Source organism: Oncorhynchus kisutch, linkage group LG18 (assembly GCF_002021735.2).
Source record: "Oncorhynchus kisutch isolate 150728-3 linkage group LG18, Okis_V2, whole genome shotgun sequence".
Lineage (NCBI taxonomy): Eukaryota > Metazoa > Chordata > Actinopteri > Salmoniformes > Salmonidae > Oncorhynchus > Oncorhynchus kisutch.
In genome coordinates this window covers 69512686-69532859 of record NC_034191.2, presented here as the reverse complement: position 1 = coordinate 69532859, position 20174 = coordinate 69512686, and the positions used below count along the sequence as shown (strand labels likewise).

The 20174-nt window shown below is 43.5% G+C and overlaps 3 protein-coding genes across 3 annotated transcripts in view; 2 read left to right on the top strand and 1 right to left on the bottom strand.

Moving 5' to 3' along the window:
- flt1 (fms related receptor tyrosine kinase 1) overlaps positions 1-6767 on the top strand; it is a 101048-nt gene extending 94281 nt beyond the window's left edge. Inside the window, 12 exon segments of the mRNA XM_031795304.1 lie at positions 151-263; positions 342-474; positions 598-702; positions 843-953; positions 1385-1538; positions 1667-1782; positions 2123-2289; positions 2474-2596; positions 3104-3215; positions 5676-5775; positions 5897-6002; positions 6071-6767. Of these exon segments, the coding sequence (XP_031651164.1) occupies positions 151-263; positions 342-474; positions 598-702; positions 843-953; positions 1385-1538; positions 1667-1782; positions 2123-2289; positions 2474-2596; positions 3104-3215; positions 5676-5775; positions 5897-6002; positions 6071-6289 (1559 nt within the window). The 3' untranslated portion in view covers positions 6290-6767.
- Positions 6768-7161: 394 nt separating this feature from the next.
- urad (ureidoimidazoline (2-oxo-4-hydroxy-4-carboxy-5-) decarboxylase) lies at positions 7162-8416 on the top strand. Its single transcript, XM_020508719.2, has 2 exons — positions 7162-7397; positions 7801-8416. The coding sequence occupies exons 1-2, from the start codon at positions 7223-7225 to the stop codon at positions 8148-8150; spliced, it is 525 nt and encodes a 174-aa protein (XP_020364308.1). The 5' UTR covers positions 7162-7222; the 3' UTR covers positions 8151-8416.
- A 607-nt stretch (positions 8417-9023) lies between these two features.
- pdx1 (pancreatic and duodenal homeobox 1) lies at positions 9024-13977 on the bottom strand. Its single transcript, XM_020508662.2, has 2 exons — positions 12884-13977; positions 9024-9469 (listed from the first exon to the last, which is right to left on the bottom strand). Exons 1-2 carry the CDS (start codon positions 13272-13274, stop codon positions 9024-9026), a joined length of 837 nt encoding a protein of 278 aa, XP_020364251.2. The 5' UTR covers positions 13275-13977.
- Positions 13978-20174: the final 6197 nt, after the last annotated feature.

The following is a 20174-nucleotide window of genomic DNA, read 5'->3' as shown; positions in this document are numbered from 1 at the left end:
AAGGCATTTTAATTCATTATATGAAGAGTGCCTTGATCCACCTTTCTTTTTGATGACCAATTCACCCCTTTTACCAAAGAGCACCTTCTGTCTACCAAAATGTACTGTTGTGTATCTTAGTAGTGCTTCCCTTCCTCCCCTTTCTATTAGCTAAATCTGTTCCACCAGCCTCCTCTCAACTCCTCCTGAAAGTGTCCAGTCTGGTCCTGTTCCTGGCTTTGATGCTGGTCAGCCTGGCGCTGCTCTACTTCATCAGGAAGAAGGTACTCACACACACACACAGACACACACACACACATGCACCCTCTTTGTCACACACCTTCCTGATATTTCCTGTGTAGAAACCCCAGTACCAGAGTCAGCTGCAGATGATCCAGATGGTTGGGCCTAATGACAACGACTACATCTACATCAACTTCAAAGACTTCCAGTATGACCAGAAATGGGAGTTCCCCAGAGAGAACCTGGAGCTGGGTAAGACTGGGGAGATGTACCAGTAGAATGACCCATCTACTTGGGAATCTCTAGTCTCCAGTACAGCCAGCCTCACCAATAGTATTCCCACCAACCCTGTGTTGTTGTGGTCTTTCTCCCCAGGGAAGGAGCTGGGCTCTGGGGCCTTTGGCATGGTGCTTCAGGCTACAGCCTACGGCATCAGCAAGCCGGGAGTCTCCCTGCAGGTGGCTGTCAAGATGCTGAAAGGTACAGGGTTTTACCTGTGTGATGTTTTACCCTGCTGGCTAAGTGTTGGTGTTTGCTGAAGAGACTTTTGTCATACTATTGTACCCTGCACCAATGAAGTCTCTCAGGTCATTGTTGAGTGGTAACATTTGCCCATGCAGAGAAGCATGAGACCGTAGAGAAGGAGGCTCTGATGTCAGAGCTGAAGATGCTGACTCACATCGGACAGCATGCCAACATCGTCAACCTGCTGGGGGCATGCACTGGCTCAGGTACGACAGCCAATCACAGGCTCCGTGATTGGCTGTGTGACTGTGTGTGACCCTGTGACTGTGTGTGGATCTGTGACTGTGTGTGGATCTGTGACTGTGTGTGGATCTATGACTGTGTGTGGATCTGTGACTGTGTGTATGGATCTGTGACTGTGTGTGTGTGTAGATCTGTGACTGTGTGGCTCTGTGACTATGTGTGGCTCTGTGACTGTGTGTGCGACTGTGACTGTGTGTGGATCTGTGACTGTGTGTGGATCTGTGACTGTGTGTGTGGATCTGTGACTGTGTGTGTGTGTGGCCCTGTGACTGTGTGTGGCTCTGTGACTGTGTGTGACTCTGTGACTCTGTGTGACTGTGTGGCTCTGTGACTGTGTGTGACTGTGTGACTGTGTGTGACTGTGTGTGACTTTGACACTGTGTGACTCTGACAGGGCCCACGTACCTGATATTTCAGTACTGCCGTAACGGGGACCTGCTGAACTACCTGAAGAACAACAGAGAGCTCTACCACAAGTCTCTGACCGACGCCTTCACCAGGGACCGCTTCAGCAGACTTTACCATAACCTGCCCAAGAGGAGCTCCAGGTTGGGGTTAATATAGGGGTGTCACGGTTTAGTTTAATTCAGAAACAGGATTGTAGGCTACTCTCATGGTGAAGTAGGGGTATGATTGTCAGGGTTAATGTGCTAATGTTGGTCTGTGTTCTTCTTAGTGAGTTCCAGAGGCCAGTGGACAGCATATACATCCCCATGTCCCCCACCACCACTAGAGGGCAAGAGAGCATCGCCCTGATCAGCCTCAACTCTTCTCCCATGAACACATCTGATGGTCAGTGTGGGGTAGACACACACACACACACACACAAATTAAGAAATAGGCTTGCTTACTTACTTAAAATATCTGTAGGTTCTCCCCACTGCTGTCCAGTGGATTCTGTCGACCCCTGTTGATCTCAGCTGATGCCTGTTGATCCCAGCTGATCCCTGTTGATCCCAGCTAATCCCTGTTGATCACTGTTGATCCCAGCTGATCCCTGTTGATCCCAGCTAATCCCTGTTGATCCCAGCTAATCCCTGTTGATCACTGTTTGATCCCAGCTGATCCCTGTTGATCACTGTTGATCCCAGCTGATCCCTGTTGATCACTGTTGATCACTGTTGATCCTCAGGTCCAGGGATGTATGAGGAGTTAAATGAGCTGCAGGAGGAGGAGGAGGAGGAGGAGGAGGAGGAGGAGGAGGAGGAGGAGGAGGAGGAGGAGGCGCTGACCTACGACGACCTGCTCAGCTTCTCCTATCAGGTGGCCAAGGGCATGGACTTCCTGTCCTCCAAACACGTATGTGGAGCAACAATACTGCCCACTGCAAACTACACACTACACATGGCACCATATTCACTTCACCATGTCCCCCCTGAATTATACAAAGCTACGCTCACTGCAATAAATCTTAATACTCCCTGGCCTGTACCCGACATCGTCACACCCTCTCTGTGTCCTGGGTGTGTGTATCTGTCTCCAGTGTATCCATCGGGACCTTGCTGCCAGGAACGTGTTGGTGACTCAGGGTGGACTAGTAAAGATCGGGGACTTTGGACTGGCCCGGGACATCGACAATGACTCCAACTACGTAGTGAGAGGAAATGTAAGGACTATAGACAGGAGGGAGTGTTTCGGTCGTCACTAGTTAGCAGTGCTTGACTTGGGCAGGAGTTCACCGGAGCTGAATACCGTCACCTTCAATTTTCAACTGCTTGAGCTCCTGTTCCTCTTATAGAATATTAGCTCAAAAGTATTGTAGTATCAAAAGCTCCTGCACCTAAATATTAACAGTACCGGCACCCTCAATGAGTACCAGCACCTATTTCAGTCAAGCACTGCTAGTTACCACATAAACCCTTCCTATTTCTGCTATTTATCTTCTTAAAATGTGATTTTAAACCTGAATTTAACTGCATTGCTAACCTTGTGCCTAACTCTAACCTTCAAGTAAGACTAAAAAGCTAATGAAATAATCCAGCTTTTTTTACAATAGTCAATTTTGACTTTGTGGCTGTGCTATATAGTGGAAACTGAGTGTTTGTCTGTATTCGACAAATTCTCTGTTGTGTCAGTGTGTGACTGATGTGTGTGTGTGTGTGTTGTGTTGCAGGTGCGTCTGCCAGTGAAGTGGATGGCTCCAGAGAGTATCTTCCAGGGGATGTACACCATGCAGAGCGATGTCTGGGCCTATGGTATCCTGCTGTGGGAGGTCTTCTCTCTGGGTAGACACATAAACATACCTACTCTTACTTTTGGTTGTATTGTAGGGTGTCAGTGTATGTGTGGGATGGGGGTGGGGATGGGGATGAGGATGGGGGTGGGGATGGGGATGGGGATGGGGATGGGGATGGGGATGGGGATGGGGGTGGGGATGGGGGTGGGGGTGGGGATGGGGGTGGAAGGGTTCAAAAAGCATACTTTTGTTCACAAAAAAAAATATGAATATCCACTGGACATACTGGTTGAATCAATGTTGTTTCCACGTCATTTAAACTAAATGAAACAACGTGGAAACAATGTGGAATAGACGATAGATTGACATCTGTCCCAGTGGGTACAAACTATACACACACAATGTGTGAATTTGGTACTGGCACTGACCCTGTAGCTTACATTCTCCTGGTTTTTCTCTTTCTTTCTTGTTTCTCCAGGGGTTTTTCTCTTTCTTTCTTGTTTCTCCTGGGGTTTTTCTCTTTCTTTCTTGTTTCTCCTGGGGTTTTTCTCTTTCTTTCTTGTTTCTCCTGGGGTTTTTTCTCTTTCTTTCTTGTTTCTCCTGGGGTTTTTCTCTTTCTTTCTTGTTTCTCCTGGGGTTTTTCTCTTTCTTTCTTGTTTCTCCTTGTGTTTTTCTCTTTCTTTCTTGTTTCTCCTGGGTTTTTTGTTATACTATGTTGCTATGTATTTAATACTGCACTGTTGGGAAGGGCTTGCAAGTTAAACATGTACTTGCACATGTGACAAATAAAACTTGATGTTTTCCCTGATACAGTGCCTTCAGAAAGAATTCACTCCCTGTGACTTTTTAAAATGGATTACATTGAGATTTTTCAACAGTTGACAAAGAAGGGCATCTATTGGTAGATGGGTAAAAATATATTTTTTTATTTTTTAACATTTTTATTTCACCTTTATTTAACTAGGTAGGCTAGTTGAGAACAAGTTCTCATTTCCAACTGCGACCTGGCCAACTGCGACCTGGCCAACTGCGACCTGGCCAAGATAAAGCAGACATTGAATGTCTATTTGAGCATAGTAAATGTATTAATGACACTTTGGATGGTGTATAAATACACGCAGTCATTTCAAAGATACAGGCGTCCTTGTTAAGACAGTCCGGGGTTGATGATCATGTGAAGTGAAGCCTAGAAAACCGGTGACGTAGACCTGCGGAAATGGTGAACAGAATGAGCAGAATGAGGTACTGATCCGTAGAGAAAGAAAACCGGTCAAGGATTTCACCATGAGGCCAATGGTGACTTTAAAACAGTTACATAGTTGAATGGCTTTGATAGGAGAAAACTGAGGATGGATCAACAACGTTGTAGTTACTCCACAATACTAACCTAATGTCATTGATCCCCCCCCCCCCCGGAATTCATTATCATCAACCCCAGACTGTCTTGTCTGATCACACACACCTGGTTCCCATTTCCCCTGATTAGTATGTTATATATGTGCCCTCTGTTCCCTCTGTCTTTGTCGGTTATTGTTTCCATGTCCGTTGGTGGTGTGAGTACCTATGCGTTGGTGGTATGAGTACCTATGCGTTGGTGGTATGAGTACCTATGCGTTGGTGGTGTGAGTACCTGTGTTGGTGGTGTGAGTACCTGTGTTGGTGGTGTGAGTACCTATGCGTTGGTGGTATGAGTACCTATGCGTTGGTGGTGTGAGTACCTGTGTTGGTGGTGTGAGTACCTATGCGTTGGTGGTGTGAGTACCTATGCGTTGGTGGTGTGAGTACCTATGCGTTGGTGGTGTGAGTACCTATGCGTTGGTGGTGTGAGTACCTATGCGTTGGTGGTGTGAGTACCTATGCGTTGGTGGTGTGAGTACCTATGTGTTGGTGGTATGAGTACCTATGCGTTGGTGGTGTGAGTACCTATGCGGTGGTGCAGCTGTTATGCTGCGTGCTATATATATTGTGTGTTACGGGTATCGTGTCGTTTGTTTGGGTACAGCCCAGTGTTTTTGTATACGTGTTTGTTTTGGGTGTATTAAAAACCCCTATTGTATATTCCTGCGCCTGTCTCCAAAATCCTTTATACCAGCGTGACACCTAAATGACAGAGTGAAAAGAAGGAAGCCTGTACAGATTACAAATATTCTGAAACATTAATTCTGTTTTCAATAAGGCACTAAAGTAAAACTGCAAAAAATATGGCAAAGAAATTAACTTTATGTCCTGAACACAAAGTGTTATGTTTGGGGCAAATCCAACACATCACATCACTGAGTATGAATATTTCTGTAAATGAGATATTTCTGTATTTCATTTTCAATATGTTTGCAAAAATGTCTAAACATGTTTTCACCTTATCATTGGTATTGTGTGTAGATGGGTGAGAATTTTTAGTTGATTTAATAAATTTTGCATTCAGGCTGTAAAACAACATCATGTGGAATAAGTCAAAGGGTATGAATACTTTCTGAAGGCACTGTATTAAGTGATTTGCGCTCTCTCTCAGGTGTGACCCCCTACCCAGGGATAAAGGTGGACAACAACTTCTATGTGATGATAGAGAGAGGTTTTAAGATGGAGCAGCCGTACTACGCCAGTGAATCTGTGTACGTATCCAGAACCGCTCTGCACCTACATCTATAACATTACATCATGCACATTTAATTATTATCAAATATAGGAACTGTAAAGAGGTTTCACACCCCCCTCCCTTCCTCCCTCCTGCAGGTATTCGATCATGTGTAAGTGCTGGGCCTTGGAGCCTCAGGACCGCCCTCACTTCTCCAAGCTGGTGGCCTTCATGGACGACCAACTGGCTGACATGGAGGAGAAGGTGAGGCTCATACAATACAACAAACCTCAGTGCACGTCATTCCATTAAAATCGTGATTTCTCTTTTAGCTCTACCATAACATCCTGGACAAGCGCTGCAGTCATGTGTTATACCAGAATGCACCGGTGAAATCTGATCTCTCAGCCTTGGCCAAAGAAAAGGGTCATCAAGCACAGTCACAGAACCAATACTGCAAGACCCACTCCACTGGAGAGGCCCCAACAACACTGTCTGACAGGGTTGCCATGGAGACTGATGATGACAATCCTCTGAAACCATGTCAGTGAGAACAGTGGCCTGTCTTTCTAATTCTTCTGTGCCATAAGGATTTCTCCTATTATATCCTGATAGTGTATATTTGTATAATGCTGTGGATTTCAAATGCACTGATGACTTGCTTTCTCCAAATATGTTTAACAATGAATATGTCAATTAAAACTGTTTTTGTATCAAAGGCTAGTAGCTCCGTCACTGTAGGAATTGATAAAGTCATATTTAACATTGTAACATAGTAATGGATGTCAAAATTAAGACAACCTGTTTTTGTGAACATATTATACACTGTGTGCAACTAATTCAATATTAATCATGTTATTACTGCTTTTGGAGAAGAGATATTTCAATAATTTTGACAGCTGGATTATTCTGTCTTTTCTTTCCTATGTGAAGTTTATTTTATTAATAACAATGATTTCGTTTTCGGTATGTTTGTCCATCTGAGTTCTGGAAATTATTCAAATATTTGAAATAAAGTATTTGAAATTATCACTGTTTTTGTGGCTTTTATATTAAGTCTGAGTGACATTGGGAATGAACAGTGGTGTTTTATATTTATAGGGGGTGGGGAGCAATGGCACAAATTGCACGATTGGTGGCGCCAGAGCTACATTAATCGCAAGAGCTACGCCTGCCGTTCCGGTGTTCTGAGACGCAATAGTGTCATTCACCTGGCTCGCATCAAATTAAAAGCTGTGAAAGACCACTATCTCAATTCAAACCTTTTGAAATATAACAAACAGGCCAAGGTTCGGGTTGCATAATAAACTAGTAAGACTTCAAATCTGGGCAATAAGAAGGCATGAGGGGTCATCGCGCCTTGTTGTCCCGGAGTTCAATAACCCTACAGTGTTGGCATACTGGGCTTTTCTGTTGACCTGTCCGAAGGGCAGTTTTGGGGCCGCTACTAATGAGTCTGTGCAGACGAGACAGTAGAGTTTAATATGGACATCGGATCAGTGAATTATCTTCCTTATGAGGACTTTGTGGATGTTTTCGGTAACGTGGTGGAGAAATGTCCACTCATAACGGCCGCAGTATGGTCCCGCCGTCCCTTCTCGAGCCTTGCTGACCTGGAGGCCAGTATAAACGACTTCATCGATGCCCTCCCCGAATCAGGTATAGCCAAGGATGAATGGATAACCCATAGGCAGTTATTTGTTCTTTAAAATGTAATATATTTTTTACATTCAGCTGGTGAGAGATTGTTTTTTTACCTTTACCTACATTACCTTTATTTAACTAGGCAAGTCAGTTAAGAACTAATCTTATTTTCAATGACAGCCTAGGAACAGTGGGTTAACTGCCTGTTCAGGGGCAGAACGACAGATTTGTACCTGGTCAGCTCGGGGATTCGAACTTGCAACCTTTAAGTTTCTAGTCCAACGAGAGATTGTTAAACTATAAGGTTTTTAAACGTGGATGTGAAATATATTTTATTACACGCTATTCTATTAATCAATGAATATTGAATTTGCGATAGTCGTCCGATGCAGGAAAAACTAAACTCTACTATCCACAGGTAAAGAGGGAATCCTCAGAGTTCACCCCGACCTCACGGGTAGAGACCTCCAGAGTGGGTCTCTGACCCGGGAGTCGCGAGAGGAACAGGTCCAGGCCGGTTTGGACACGCTGACCACCGCGGAGGTCTCTCGCATGGCCCGGCTGAATACGGAATACAAGGACCACTTCGGTTTCCCCTTCGTGATCTGCGCGCGGATGAACAACAAGGCGACCATCCTGCGGCAGCTAGAGGAGCGGCTCCGGAACGAGCGCACCATTGAGAGGGCGTGCGCCATCGATGAAGTGAAGAAGATCTGTCACCTCCGTCTGCAGGGGCTCGTCGTCCCGGAGACGTCCAACAAGCTATAACTGACTGACGGGATGACATACAGTTTCGTGTGGTCTACCTGATGAGTTGTATGTGTTTGAATAGTGCATCATAATGGCTGCGTCATTGTTGTGCGTAAAGGAGTAACTGTGCCTAAATGTGCTTAATTGTACCAAGTGCCAAAATTGAGCAAAAGTAATTAAATAACTGCAGATGTTTCATTGATTTTATTCTGATTTCAAATATGAACTTTCATTTGATAAGTCTGAGATGATAGCTTAATTAATAAAGATTTCAAAATATAGTACATTCTTCACAGTGCCTATCATTTAGACATCAACGATATGATAACATATGTAAAGGCTATATAACACATATGTAAAGGCTATATAACTGGTGTGAGTGACTCATTTTTGTCATATAACAATTTATCAGAAAATGCATCAGTATTGTTAATATTGACAGCAGAACCATGTACTGTGCGTAAACTGCATACATTATACTGCCAAAATGTTCAGAGAAAAGTTTGAAATCTGAAGTGCATTGGTTTTAAAGCACTAAGCTTGCTTTAAAAGTAGCTCTCACCAGAGTTGTGTGGTCTGTATCACCACGGTCTCTCCAAGCTGCTGGTGCTACTGCCCAGGGATCAGAGCAATAGTATAAAGTGGGTCTATATGTATGTCCAATGCAAAGTGTCATCATCAGTGCATGCCCCTCAGGTCCTCAACAACAACATGAGGTCAGTTCAGTCGCAGAATGATGACATCACAGACAATGTCCCTGCAGTCCTCTCCCTTCACATCTCTTCAATCTTTCACGGCCGACAACGAACATGAATGATGCCAGCGGAGTCTGTTTGAAAAGTGCCTTCCTTTTCATCAGTGTCTGCCCAATTTTCACCCATATCAGCCCGGCTAAGCCGAGTCTCTCGGACCTGACAGGGAGTGGGAGTGGGAGTGTAAGGGTGAGGGGGGTGTGGTGGTAGTGGTGAGAGGTGCTGGTGTGGGAGCCCCAGCCAACGCGACCCCCACCCCCAACCCGACCCCCCCGACCCCCATCCCAGCCCCTCCGACCCCCAGCCCAGCCTCATCCTTCAGGTCCCCTGACGTAATGGATGAGTCCTGCTCGGGGTCGACCCCCCTCACTCTCTTCTTGTCCTCCTCCTTCTTCCACTTCATCCGTCGGTTCTGGAACCAGATCTTGATGTGTCTCTCTGTGAGGCTGAGGGTGAGGGCCAGCTCTACACGCCGCGGCCTGCTGATGTACTTGTTGAACAGGAACTCCTTCTCCAGCTCCAGTAGCTGGGCTCGCGTGTAGGCAGTCCTTGTCCGCTTGTTCTCCTCTGCCTCCATGTAGTGGCCTGGGGGGAGGGAGGGGAGGGAGGGGAGGGGAAGATAGAGAAAGAGTGAGAGGCAATGAAAGAGCAGGAGAGGAGAGATGGAAAGGGTTTTGAGTTTTGAACTTAACATTTCTGTCACAGTCAAAGTCCCAAATGCACAATCTAGATGAAATTGGCAATGACCCACCAGTGGGTTCTAACCCATTGGGTCTAGCTGAAACGCACACAGCATGCTGACTGAACTCAGCTCACCCACTGACCACCCAAGAATGCAGAACATCTACTGTATAGAAACAGTTGGGTAACTGATGATAACTAAAACACATACAGTAGGCTAGATCAGATGACAGGTAACCCTCACAGCTGTCAATGCAACTATAGCAACATATACTGTATACTGGAAATGGACTATGTGAGGTATCATGTATTCTGTGCAGAACAATTCTGCCTGGGTCACAGCACACTGAATTTCACATTACTGCATATTCTATAACAAAGACTCACAAATGGGTCAATCAATTAGAGGGGAAATGGTTAGGACTATAAAAAAAAAGAACAGTAACATTTCGATTTATCACGACTCCCACCGAAGGTGGCTCCCCTGCCTGTCCGGGCCTACTAGCTGCCACCGATCCCTTTTTCCTTTTCTGTTTGTTTTGTCTTATTGGTTGCACCTGTCTCTTATTCTGTTTTTGATTCAGGACTATTTACGCCTGTTAGGCTGCCTGTGACTGGAACGAATTGCAAAAATCGCTGAAGTTGGAGACTTTTATCTCCCTCACCAACTTCAAACATCTGTTTCTGAGCAGCTAACCGATCGCTGCAGCTGTACATAGTCTATCGGTAAATAGCCCACCCAATTTTACCTACCTCATCCCCATACTGTTTAGATTTATTTACTTTTCTGCTCTTTTGCACACCAATATCTCTACCTGAACATGACCATCTGATCATTTATCACTCCAGTGTTAATCTGCAAAATTGTAATTATTCGCCTACCTCCTCATGCCTTTTGCACACAATGTATATATACTCTCTTTTTTTTCTACTGTGTTATTGACTTGTTAATTGTTTACTCCATGTGTAACTCTGTGTTGTCTGTTCACACTGCTATGCTTTATCTTGGCCAGGTCGCAGTTGTAAATGAGAACTTGTTCTCAACTAGCCTACCTGGTTAAATAAAGGTGAAATAATAAATAAATAAATAGGCCCGCCTGTTTTTGTGCGGACTTGTTTTCTGTTAGTCGAGGTTGTGCGTGTATTGTTCCTGTACGTTTGTGCCATGTGTTGGGCTGGACATTTTTGTGATTATTTTGCCTGTTTTGGGCGTTCGCATTGGAAACCGAAATAAAGTCCGGTTTCCCCAGTATCCTCTGCTCTCTGCGTTTGACTCCGCACCCACCGCTCCAGGCTCTGTGACACGATTTCTGTGGGTTTTGTTAGTTGACAAAAGTGTACAATAGTTGAACATCTTGTGGCTTATAATCTAATCTCTTTTCACATGATAGGCTATTATTCTATAGTAATTTCACCTGAAAAGTTTCGCTAACTTGAACTCTTCACTAAAACACAAAGCCTGGATCAACAAGGCAATTTACAGACAGTCCGTTAATTTAATGTAAGGACTTTTATAAAACATAAAGGTAGGCCCACGTGATAAAAGAACAGCCATAGTTTCTCCTGTATCACCACTACAATTTGTGTTTTGAATGATGAAATTAGTGGCACAACTGTTAAACTTTTTTATTGGTCAAGGTGGTCTTTGACTTCAAAATAAATAAGCATTTCAAATCTATTCTATTCAATAGTTGAACTGCTTAATTATTCGTTTTAGAGTAAGTTTATTCTTGCCCTGGTTGCGTTTGTCTAATGAGGAAGATATTTTTACTGAAATAAGCTTTTATCGAAATGATTTGCCAAAAAGTGTATCGTGTGTAAAGTTACACAATTTCCTAAAGCCACCGGAATAAACAATAACAGCACATATAGCCTAATTAAGTCATATTTAACACATTTGTATCCTAATTTTCCTATTAATTAACAAACAATATTTGTGTTATTGTTTTTGAGGAAGGTTGAGTTGAGAGAATAATTGTCTATAGGCCTACGAAATAATTGAGAAGAACCGTGTGCTCTGCTCTAACCTTTCCACATCTTGTTACCATCAATTGATTTAAGTAACAACAGTGCCTCACCTGGACTGAAATAGGTGCCGGTGCTCATTTTGGGTTCTGGTACTGTTTATAGTAAGGTGCAGGTGCTCCACAATACATTTGAGCTAATATTATATACGAGGAACAAGAGATCGAGCAGTATAAAATTGAAGGTGCCGGTCCTCAGCTCCGGTGGACGCCTGCCCAAGTCAGGCGCTGAGTAACAAACACTACTTTATATTTCGTTTAATTGTGTAAGTGGCTTGAAAACGTATTGAGATATTTTAGGTTAGAGAAAAAAAGGCTCAATCGAGTTCCCATTTACCCGCTGAACCAAGTTCACTTAAAATGGCCGCAACAGAAAATACTTTTAGGAGGAAGAGTTGACTCGTTATTTTGCTACGATTCCTGAAGACTCCACCTTAATGATATACACTTTAATATATTTGATATATCTAAAAATATTGATATAATGAAGGTTATTGTAATATATACTACGCAGCATTTTTCATGAAGGCCTATATGGATAATAACTGCCATTTGGAAATCATTAACAAAGAAATTATCACAACTGAAATGTTCACATATTTGAAGTATATCTCAACTTGGTACTTGAGACAGGAGGCACACCTTCAGAGGCATACAAAACAGTTTGGCCTGTATGAGGGAACCTAGGTCCTTTACAGATTGATTGACAAGGTAAACTGACACCCACCCTCGAAATATATTCTAGACATCATGATGTAATTTAAGTTCTTATACATGAACAAAAGACTCAGTCTATTCAAACTTCATGAACATTTATCACGATGAACGTCTGATCGTTTTCTAGGCCTATGTTCACATCAGTGGCATTAGCCTTCACATAAAGCAGCGGCAACTCATGCTCTATACACGACAGTTGATTGTATGAGTTAAATAGCTTTTGAATTACACTCAATGTTCACTTTTATGTCTGCTGAATTCTCTATGGTCAAATAACATTCACTCCATGGCTATTGGCAAAAGAAAACTCCTGAATGTTCAATTAACTATTACATAAATACTTTTGTTGAAATATTGTATTTTAATCAAATAGATTATCCACTTGTAGGCTATTTATACAGTATAAAAGTGTGTTCAAACGAATATATTTAGATAGGCCTACTGCAAAAGAACGGTCTGCAAAATTCCTATAAATGTGTGGGTAGATTCCTTGAGAGGCCTAGATGAATAGCTTTCTTTGCAGCCCTACAGCAACGAGAATTATACGAAAATTGCCAAGGTGACTGCAGTGAGTTACCTGCCCACTGTCCCTTCCAGGTTTGCACGTGAGACTTGGTGCTTTTCATCCAGGGGAAAGGCAGGTGGTATCTGTTCCTATCGGCACACAGAGCCAGCTCCCCCGGGTCTCCGTAACCCCCCGGTTGGATAGTCTGCTGGGGCGCCTGGGGGTGGTGGAGCTGCGGCACACCTGGGTCCTCTCGCATGGGCATACTGTACGGAGCAATATCAGGGAGACTTGCCTGGTCTAGCCCTCCGATGGAAGGCGAGGAATAGACGGACTGAGCCTGCCGGCCCATGTAGAGGCAGGGCGGAGGGCTGTGGCTGAAGTCCTCGCTGTGGGGTCTCTGGTAGGGGCAGGGGTCTTTGAACAGCTGCGCGGGGGAATAGTAGTGCTCTTCTCGATTCATGACTGCCAAGGGCCAGGGCTATCCAACGGGTGTGTATGCACACATGTACATGCGCCCTATTGCCTTTGCTGCGTGGAACCTTGTGCTCTGCTCTACCTGTGCTGCTCGTGCATCTGTCGGTCGCCGCTATAGGCCCTGCGCAGGTGTGTCACCGCCACCACGTGACCCTGCTGCACCTAAGCCATTGGTTTCACTGATTACACAAAACTGAGAAGTCGTCACCTTAGTTTCTATTCGTGTCTGTATTCTCTGCCCCGCGGAGCGACAATAATTGAACAGAATTGACCGTGCACAAATCAATGCTCTCGGCAAACACTCCACTGTTTGACGGCGGATATCTGAGACCCACCTGCCGCAAGTTGGTCCTAATGCAGCGATATACAGGTGAGCAGCGGAATCTGCGGGTCCTATCGCTGCGAGCGGACAGGGGCTAATGCCATCGAACTAATCAGAGAGATTGCGGCCCGCAGAGAAAAAGCACGAAGAGAAACGCAAACAGAAAGTGCCTCCACAATGTCAGTATCATCACTGCTTTGGCTCTCTTGATGGAAAAGAAGAAGAAGAAACGATGGGAATGCAGTGCGCTCGTGAAGCCTGAATGCAGATTTCACTGCCGTAGAACAATGTCAGCCATTGAACATTTATATGAACCTAGTTCTCTTATCAATAGGCGACTGATAGAGGGGGAAATCGATAACCAGATGTATAGGCCTTAATAGCCTACTCGCATCGGCTGACCCTGGTGATAAGCAACTTGCAGCGGCGGTTGTCTTGGAAACTTGGCAATGAGATGTGAGGGGGATCAAAGACCAAGTCCTGGCCGAACCCTCTCCTGGTTGGATACCTTTTAGTGTTCTCTTAAAAGTGGCCGAACTTGCGACTTTTTAAATCCAGTCCATTATAGGCAATGGCTCATTTAACACCATTTAACGGATCTCCTCTGGTTCATAACAAACAGCAGCAGAGCTCGTGTCTCCCACCGCTACTCTTCCTCTGTGTTTGCTGGACATTAGGCAGACAGGTGCTCGCTCCATTAAACAACACTCTTCACGGTAAAGTAAAGAGGAGAGCCAGGGTGTAAACCAATTAGCATGGAGTGAGGAGCAGCACTCAATTAGCGCGCGTGGTGCGAGGAAATACACGTCTCTCCAGGCGGGCGAGCACATTTACGCAGCAACTGAGTGCCAGACAGCAGCTAAGGCCCACGACTTATTCAAATATCAAATGTATTACCATGTTATAATTGTAATCTTATAAAGCACTAGCATTTCTTTCAGCTGGCCTTGCAGGCCATCGATAATAACCATTCGCCTAAATGAGATAAGAAATGTAAAATATATATATAACGTTTACATTGTTTTTCTATTTTGGCCATTGTGCTTACATAGGCTTTATCTGCATTTTAGACATGACAGTTGACGTGATGTCTAAAATGACCAGTCAAACGCACAAAGAAACGAATCGGCCTATGGCAGCACTGAGTTCTTCAAGAGAGATTATGGCTCTTTCTCCAGTATCTTAATGGGGCACTCAGCACCTGCTATAAAGTTCAAGTAAACCAATTCCATACAAATCAGTCCATGTATTGTCGCTTAATGGTGTTTATATTTGCTCGTCGTTTGAACGAGGAAGGAAACTGTTAACCGCGTGTATTGCCCCGCTACACTGAAAACGCACAACGGAGTTTATGAAGCGTGACTGCGTAAAACGCTATTTAGACCCCTTATCCATGGCATTGAAATTTGCGTAATGGTTTTAAGTGAAAGTTAATGCGGCGTTGCTGAACCCAAATGCAATGATTCACAAACAGGTTTGCAAATAAAAAGCCTTTAAGGACTCTTAATATGAACCGCAATAAAACGTCTGTAGGCAATCGAGAGGGGCCACAGCCGTATAGAGTGCAGTACAGGTTATGGACCCAGATGGAACGGAGTGCTGTGGGGAGAGATACAATAATGCTTTAGTGAATGGCCATGCTGTTCATACTGATGTTGCCTCATATAGTCCCTGGGTTACCCCCCATGAGCGCCTAGCGAGCAACATGATTAATTAATTCAATCTTAAATTAAATTGCTCAAACAAGGTCTTTCTCAATTCATGGAAATTGTCAATCCCATAAAAAAATCTAAAGTAATAAGGATAATTAGTATTGCCTAATAACCCATCAACAATGGGTCTAAAATTATAATTGAGGACCGCTGACCACTGAATGCACGGTTTTAAAGCTGCTCTTTTAAGATCAGTTATGCACTTTGCACTGTTTTAACTTTCATTCATTGTTTTGCTTTGTGTGTTTTGTGTCTGTTGTTTAACTATATGTATGCCGCTCCCTTATCCAGGGCTCACTTGAAAAGGAGATGTAAATCTCAATGTGACTTCTCTGGTTAAATTAAATATGTTTATACTGTATATATATATATATTTATTTTTATTTAACCAGGTAGGCCAGTTGAGAACAAGTTCTCATTTACAACTGCGACCTGGCCAAGATAGAGCAAAGCATATATACAGTACCAGTCAAACGTTTGGACACACCTACTCATTCAAGGGTTTATCTATATTTGTACTATTTTATACATTGTAGAATAATAGTGAAGACATCAAAACTATGAAATAACACATGAATGCCAATAGTCTGCATAGCTGTCGTCAAGGCAAAGGGTACTTACTTTGAAGAATCTCAAATAGAAAATATATATTTAGACTTTTTTGTTTACTACATGATTCCATATGTGTTATTTCATAGTTATAATATATTCACTATTATTCTACAATGTAGAAAATAGTACAAATAAAGAAAAACCCTTGAATGAGTAGGTGTGTCCAAACTTTTGATTGGTACTACACACACACACACATTTATATATATTTCCAAATTTTAACAACAACCATGCTGAACTAATAGGCATAGATATTGTTGTTGTTGTATTATCCTATTTCTGTGTAATTAAAAATGAGAATTATTGAAGTAAAATTATGGTTAATGGGTTAAAGAAAAACCAAGTGGAATTCAAAGAACAGGTTTTACAGAACCCGAGGAGTGTCACGAAAACAGTTGATATTCTTTCTTTCACAAACAAAGCCGTTTCTGATAGAAGCGGGTATATACATGTCAAAAATGAGTAGACATGATAAAAAGTGCTTACCCATGGCGACAGCCATAGCTTATGGAAACATGGCCAACAGTGAGTAACGACCAAACGCAAACGACAATTAAAGTCAAATCTATTCTGAGTGAAGAAATTACTGCACCATAAATCAAACTATGAGAGACAATGTGAAATAACGACTGCAAATCAGCTTAATGCCAAATTGAAAGGATTAAGCAACAAATATACTATCTACATTATGGGTACATTGTGGGTCTAATAATATGTAGACTATATTTTAGGGAAAAATCATTAACACGAGAAGAGTATATTCACCAGGACCAGGCAAATCTCCCTGGGCTTTATAATTCTAACGTTGGATAAGGCCCCGTTTGTTCTCTTTGTTATGGGTTTTTTCCCATCAATAGCGCCAGGGACATGACTGCAAAAACATCTCTGCTGTATTACAACGCGAACGTCAAAGGCCCTGGGTCAATGCGGATATCACATGTCACCTGCTGGATTAAAAGGCACATTACATCTGTGGAAAACCCCAGCCAGTCAACCCTGGGTATACCACTGTAGAACATGTGGGAGTGACTTGGATACAACCCCAGCCAGTCAACCCTGGGCATACCACTGTAGAACATGTGGGCGTGACTTGGATACAACTCCAGCCAGTCAACCCTGGGCATACCACTGTAGAACATCAAATCAAAGTTTATTTGTCACATGTGCCGAATACAACAGGTAACCTCTCTTGAAAAAGCCAAACCTTGACCCAGAAAATATAAAAAACTATTGGCCTATATCGAATCTTCCATTCCTCTCAAACATTTTAGAAAAGGCTGTTGCGAAGCAACTCACTGCCTTCCTGAAGACAAACAATATATATGAAATTCTTCATTCTGGTTTTAGACCCCATCATTGCACGGAGACAGCACTTGTGAAGGTGGTAAATTACCTTTTAATGGCATCAGACCGAGGCTCTGCATCTGTCCTCGTGCTCCTAGACCTTAGTGCTGCTTTTGATACCATCGATCACCACATACTTTTGGAGAGATTGGAAACACAAATTGGTCGACACGGACAAGTTCTGGCCTGGTTTAGATCTTATCTGTCGGAAAGATATCAGTTTGTCTCTGTGAATGGTTTGTCCTCTGACAAATCAACTGTACATTTCGGTGTTCCTCAAGGTTCCGTTTTAGGACAAATATTGTTTTCACTATATATTTTATCTCTTGGGGATGTCATTCGAAAACATAATGTTAACTTTCACTGCCATGCGGATGACACACTGCTGTACATTTCAAGGAAACATGGTGAAGCCCCAAAATTGCCCTCGCTAGAAGCCTGTGTTTCAGACATAAGGAAGTGGATGGCTGCAAACTTTCTACTATTAAACTCGGACGAAACAGAGATGCTGGTTCTAGGTCCCAAGAAACAAAGAGATCTTCTGTTGAATCTGACAATTAATCTTAATGGTTGTACAGTCGTCTCAAATAAAACTGTGAAGGACCTCGGCGTTACTCTGGACCCTGATCTCTCTTTTGACGAACAAATCAAGACTGTTTCAAGGACAGCTTTTTTCCATCTACGTAACATTGCAAAAATCTGAAACTTTCTGTCCAAGAAATGATGCAGAAAAATTATGCCATGCTTTTGTAATTTCTAGGTTAGACTACTGCAATGCTCTACTTTCCAGCTACCCGGATAAAGCACTAAATAAACTTCAGTTTGTGCTAAATACGGCTGCGAGAATCCTAACTAGAACCAAATAATTTGATCATATTACTCCAGTGCTAGCCTCCCTACACTGGCTTCCTGTGAAGGCAAGGGCTGAGTTCAAGGTTTTACTGCTAACCTACAAAGCATTACATGCGCTTTCTCCTACCTATCTCTCTGATTTGGTCCTGCTGTACATACCTACACATACGCCACGGTCACAAGACGCAGGCCTCCTAATTGTCCCTAGAATTTCTAAGCAAACAGCTGGGGGCAGGGCTCCTATAGAGCTCCATTTTTATGGAATGGTCTGCCTACCCATGTCAGAGACGCAAACTCGGTCTCAACCTTTAAGTCTTTACTGAAGACTCATCTCTTCAGTGGGTCATATGATTGAGTGTAGTCTGGAGTGTGAAGGTGAACGGAAAGGCTCTGGAGCAACGAACCGCCCTTGCTGTCTCTGCCTGGCCGGTTCCCCTCTTTCCGCTGGGATTCTCTGCCTCTAACCCTATTACAGGGGCTGAGTCACTGGCTTACTGGTGCTCTTTCATGCCGTCCCTAGGAGGGATGCGTCACTTGAGTGGGTTGAGTCACTGATGTGATCTTCCTGTCTGGGTTGGCAACCCCCCTTGGGTTGTGCCATGGTGGAGATCTTTGTGGGCTATACTCGGGCTTGTCTCAGGATGGTAAGTTGGTGGTTGAAGGTATCCCTCTAGTGGTGTGGGGGCTGTGCTTTGGCAAAGTGGGTGGGGTTATATCCTTCCTGTTTGGCCCTGTCCGGGGGTATCATCGGATGGGGCCACAGTGTCTCCTGACCCCTCCTGTCTCAGCCTCCAGTATTTATGCTGCAGTAGTTTATGTGTCGGGGGGCTAGGGTCAGTTTGTTATATCTGGAGTACTTCTCCTGTCTTATCCAGTGTCGTGTGAATTTAAGTATGCTCTCTCTAAATCTCTCTTTGTTTCTCTCTCTCGGAGGACCTGAGCTTCAGGACTACCTGGCATGATGACTCCTTGCTGTCCCCAGTCCACCTGGCCGTGCTGCTGCTCCAGTTTCAACTGTTCTGCCTGCGGCTATGGAATCCTGACCTGTTCACCGGACATGCTACCTGTCCCAGACCTATTATTTGACCATGCTGGTCAAATTAACATTTGAACATCTTGGCCATGTTCTGTTATAATCTCCACCCGGCACAGCCAGAAGAGGACTGACCACCCCTCATAGCCTGGTTCCTCTCTAGGTTTCTTCCTAGGTTTTGGCCTTTCTAGGGAGTTTTTCCCAGCCAAAGTGCTTCAACACCTGCATTGTTTGCTGTTTGGGGTTTTAGGCTGGGTTTCTGTACATCACTTTGAGATATCAGCTGATGTACGAATGGCTATATAAATACATTTGATTTGATGTGTGTAAACCTTACAGTGAAATGCTTACCTACAGGCTCTAACCAATGGTGCCAAAAAAAGGTATGTGTGTGTAGGTAAGTAAAGAAATAAAACAGCAGTAGAAAGACATTTGAAAAAAAGAGTAGCAAGGCTCTATACAGACACCTGTTAGTCAGGCTTATTGGGGTAGTGTGTACATGTAGGTATCGTTAAAGTGACTGTGATGAACAGAGAGTTGCAGAAGCGTAAAAAGAGGGGTTGGCGGGTGGTGGGACACAATGCAGATAGCCCGGGTAACCATTGGTTACCTGTTCAGGAGTCTTATGACCTAAATGTCGGTGTTCCTCAAGGTTCTGTTTTAGGACCACTATTGTTTTCACTATATATTTTACCTCTTGCTGGAGGCTGAGACAGCTCCCCCCGTGCATTTTGTTATTTTTTACTGCTGCTCTTTAATTACTTGTTACTTTTATTTACTTTTATCAATATTTTTCGAAACTGCACTGTTAGTTAGGGGCTCGTAAGTAAGCATTTCACTGTAAGGTCTACACCAGTTGTATTCGGCACATGTGACTAATAAAATTTGATTTGATCATGTCAGTTTACAGATCGTACCAGCAAGATTCACAATGAAATAACAGAGCTGAGTGCAAGATGGGAATAAGTGTGTCAAAATTGAGAATAAGAATAGAAAAGACACGACCTCCAG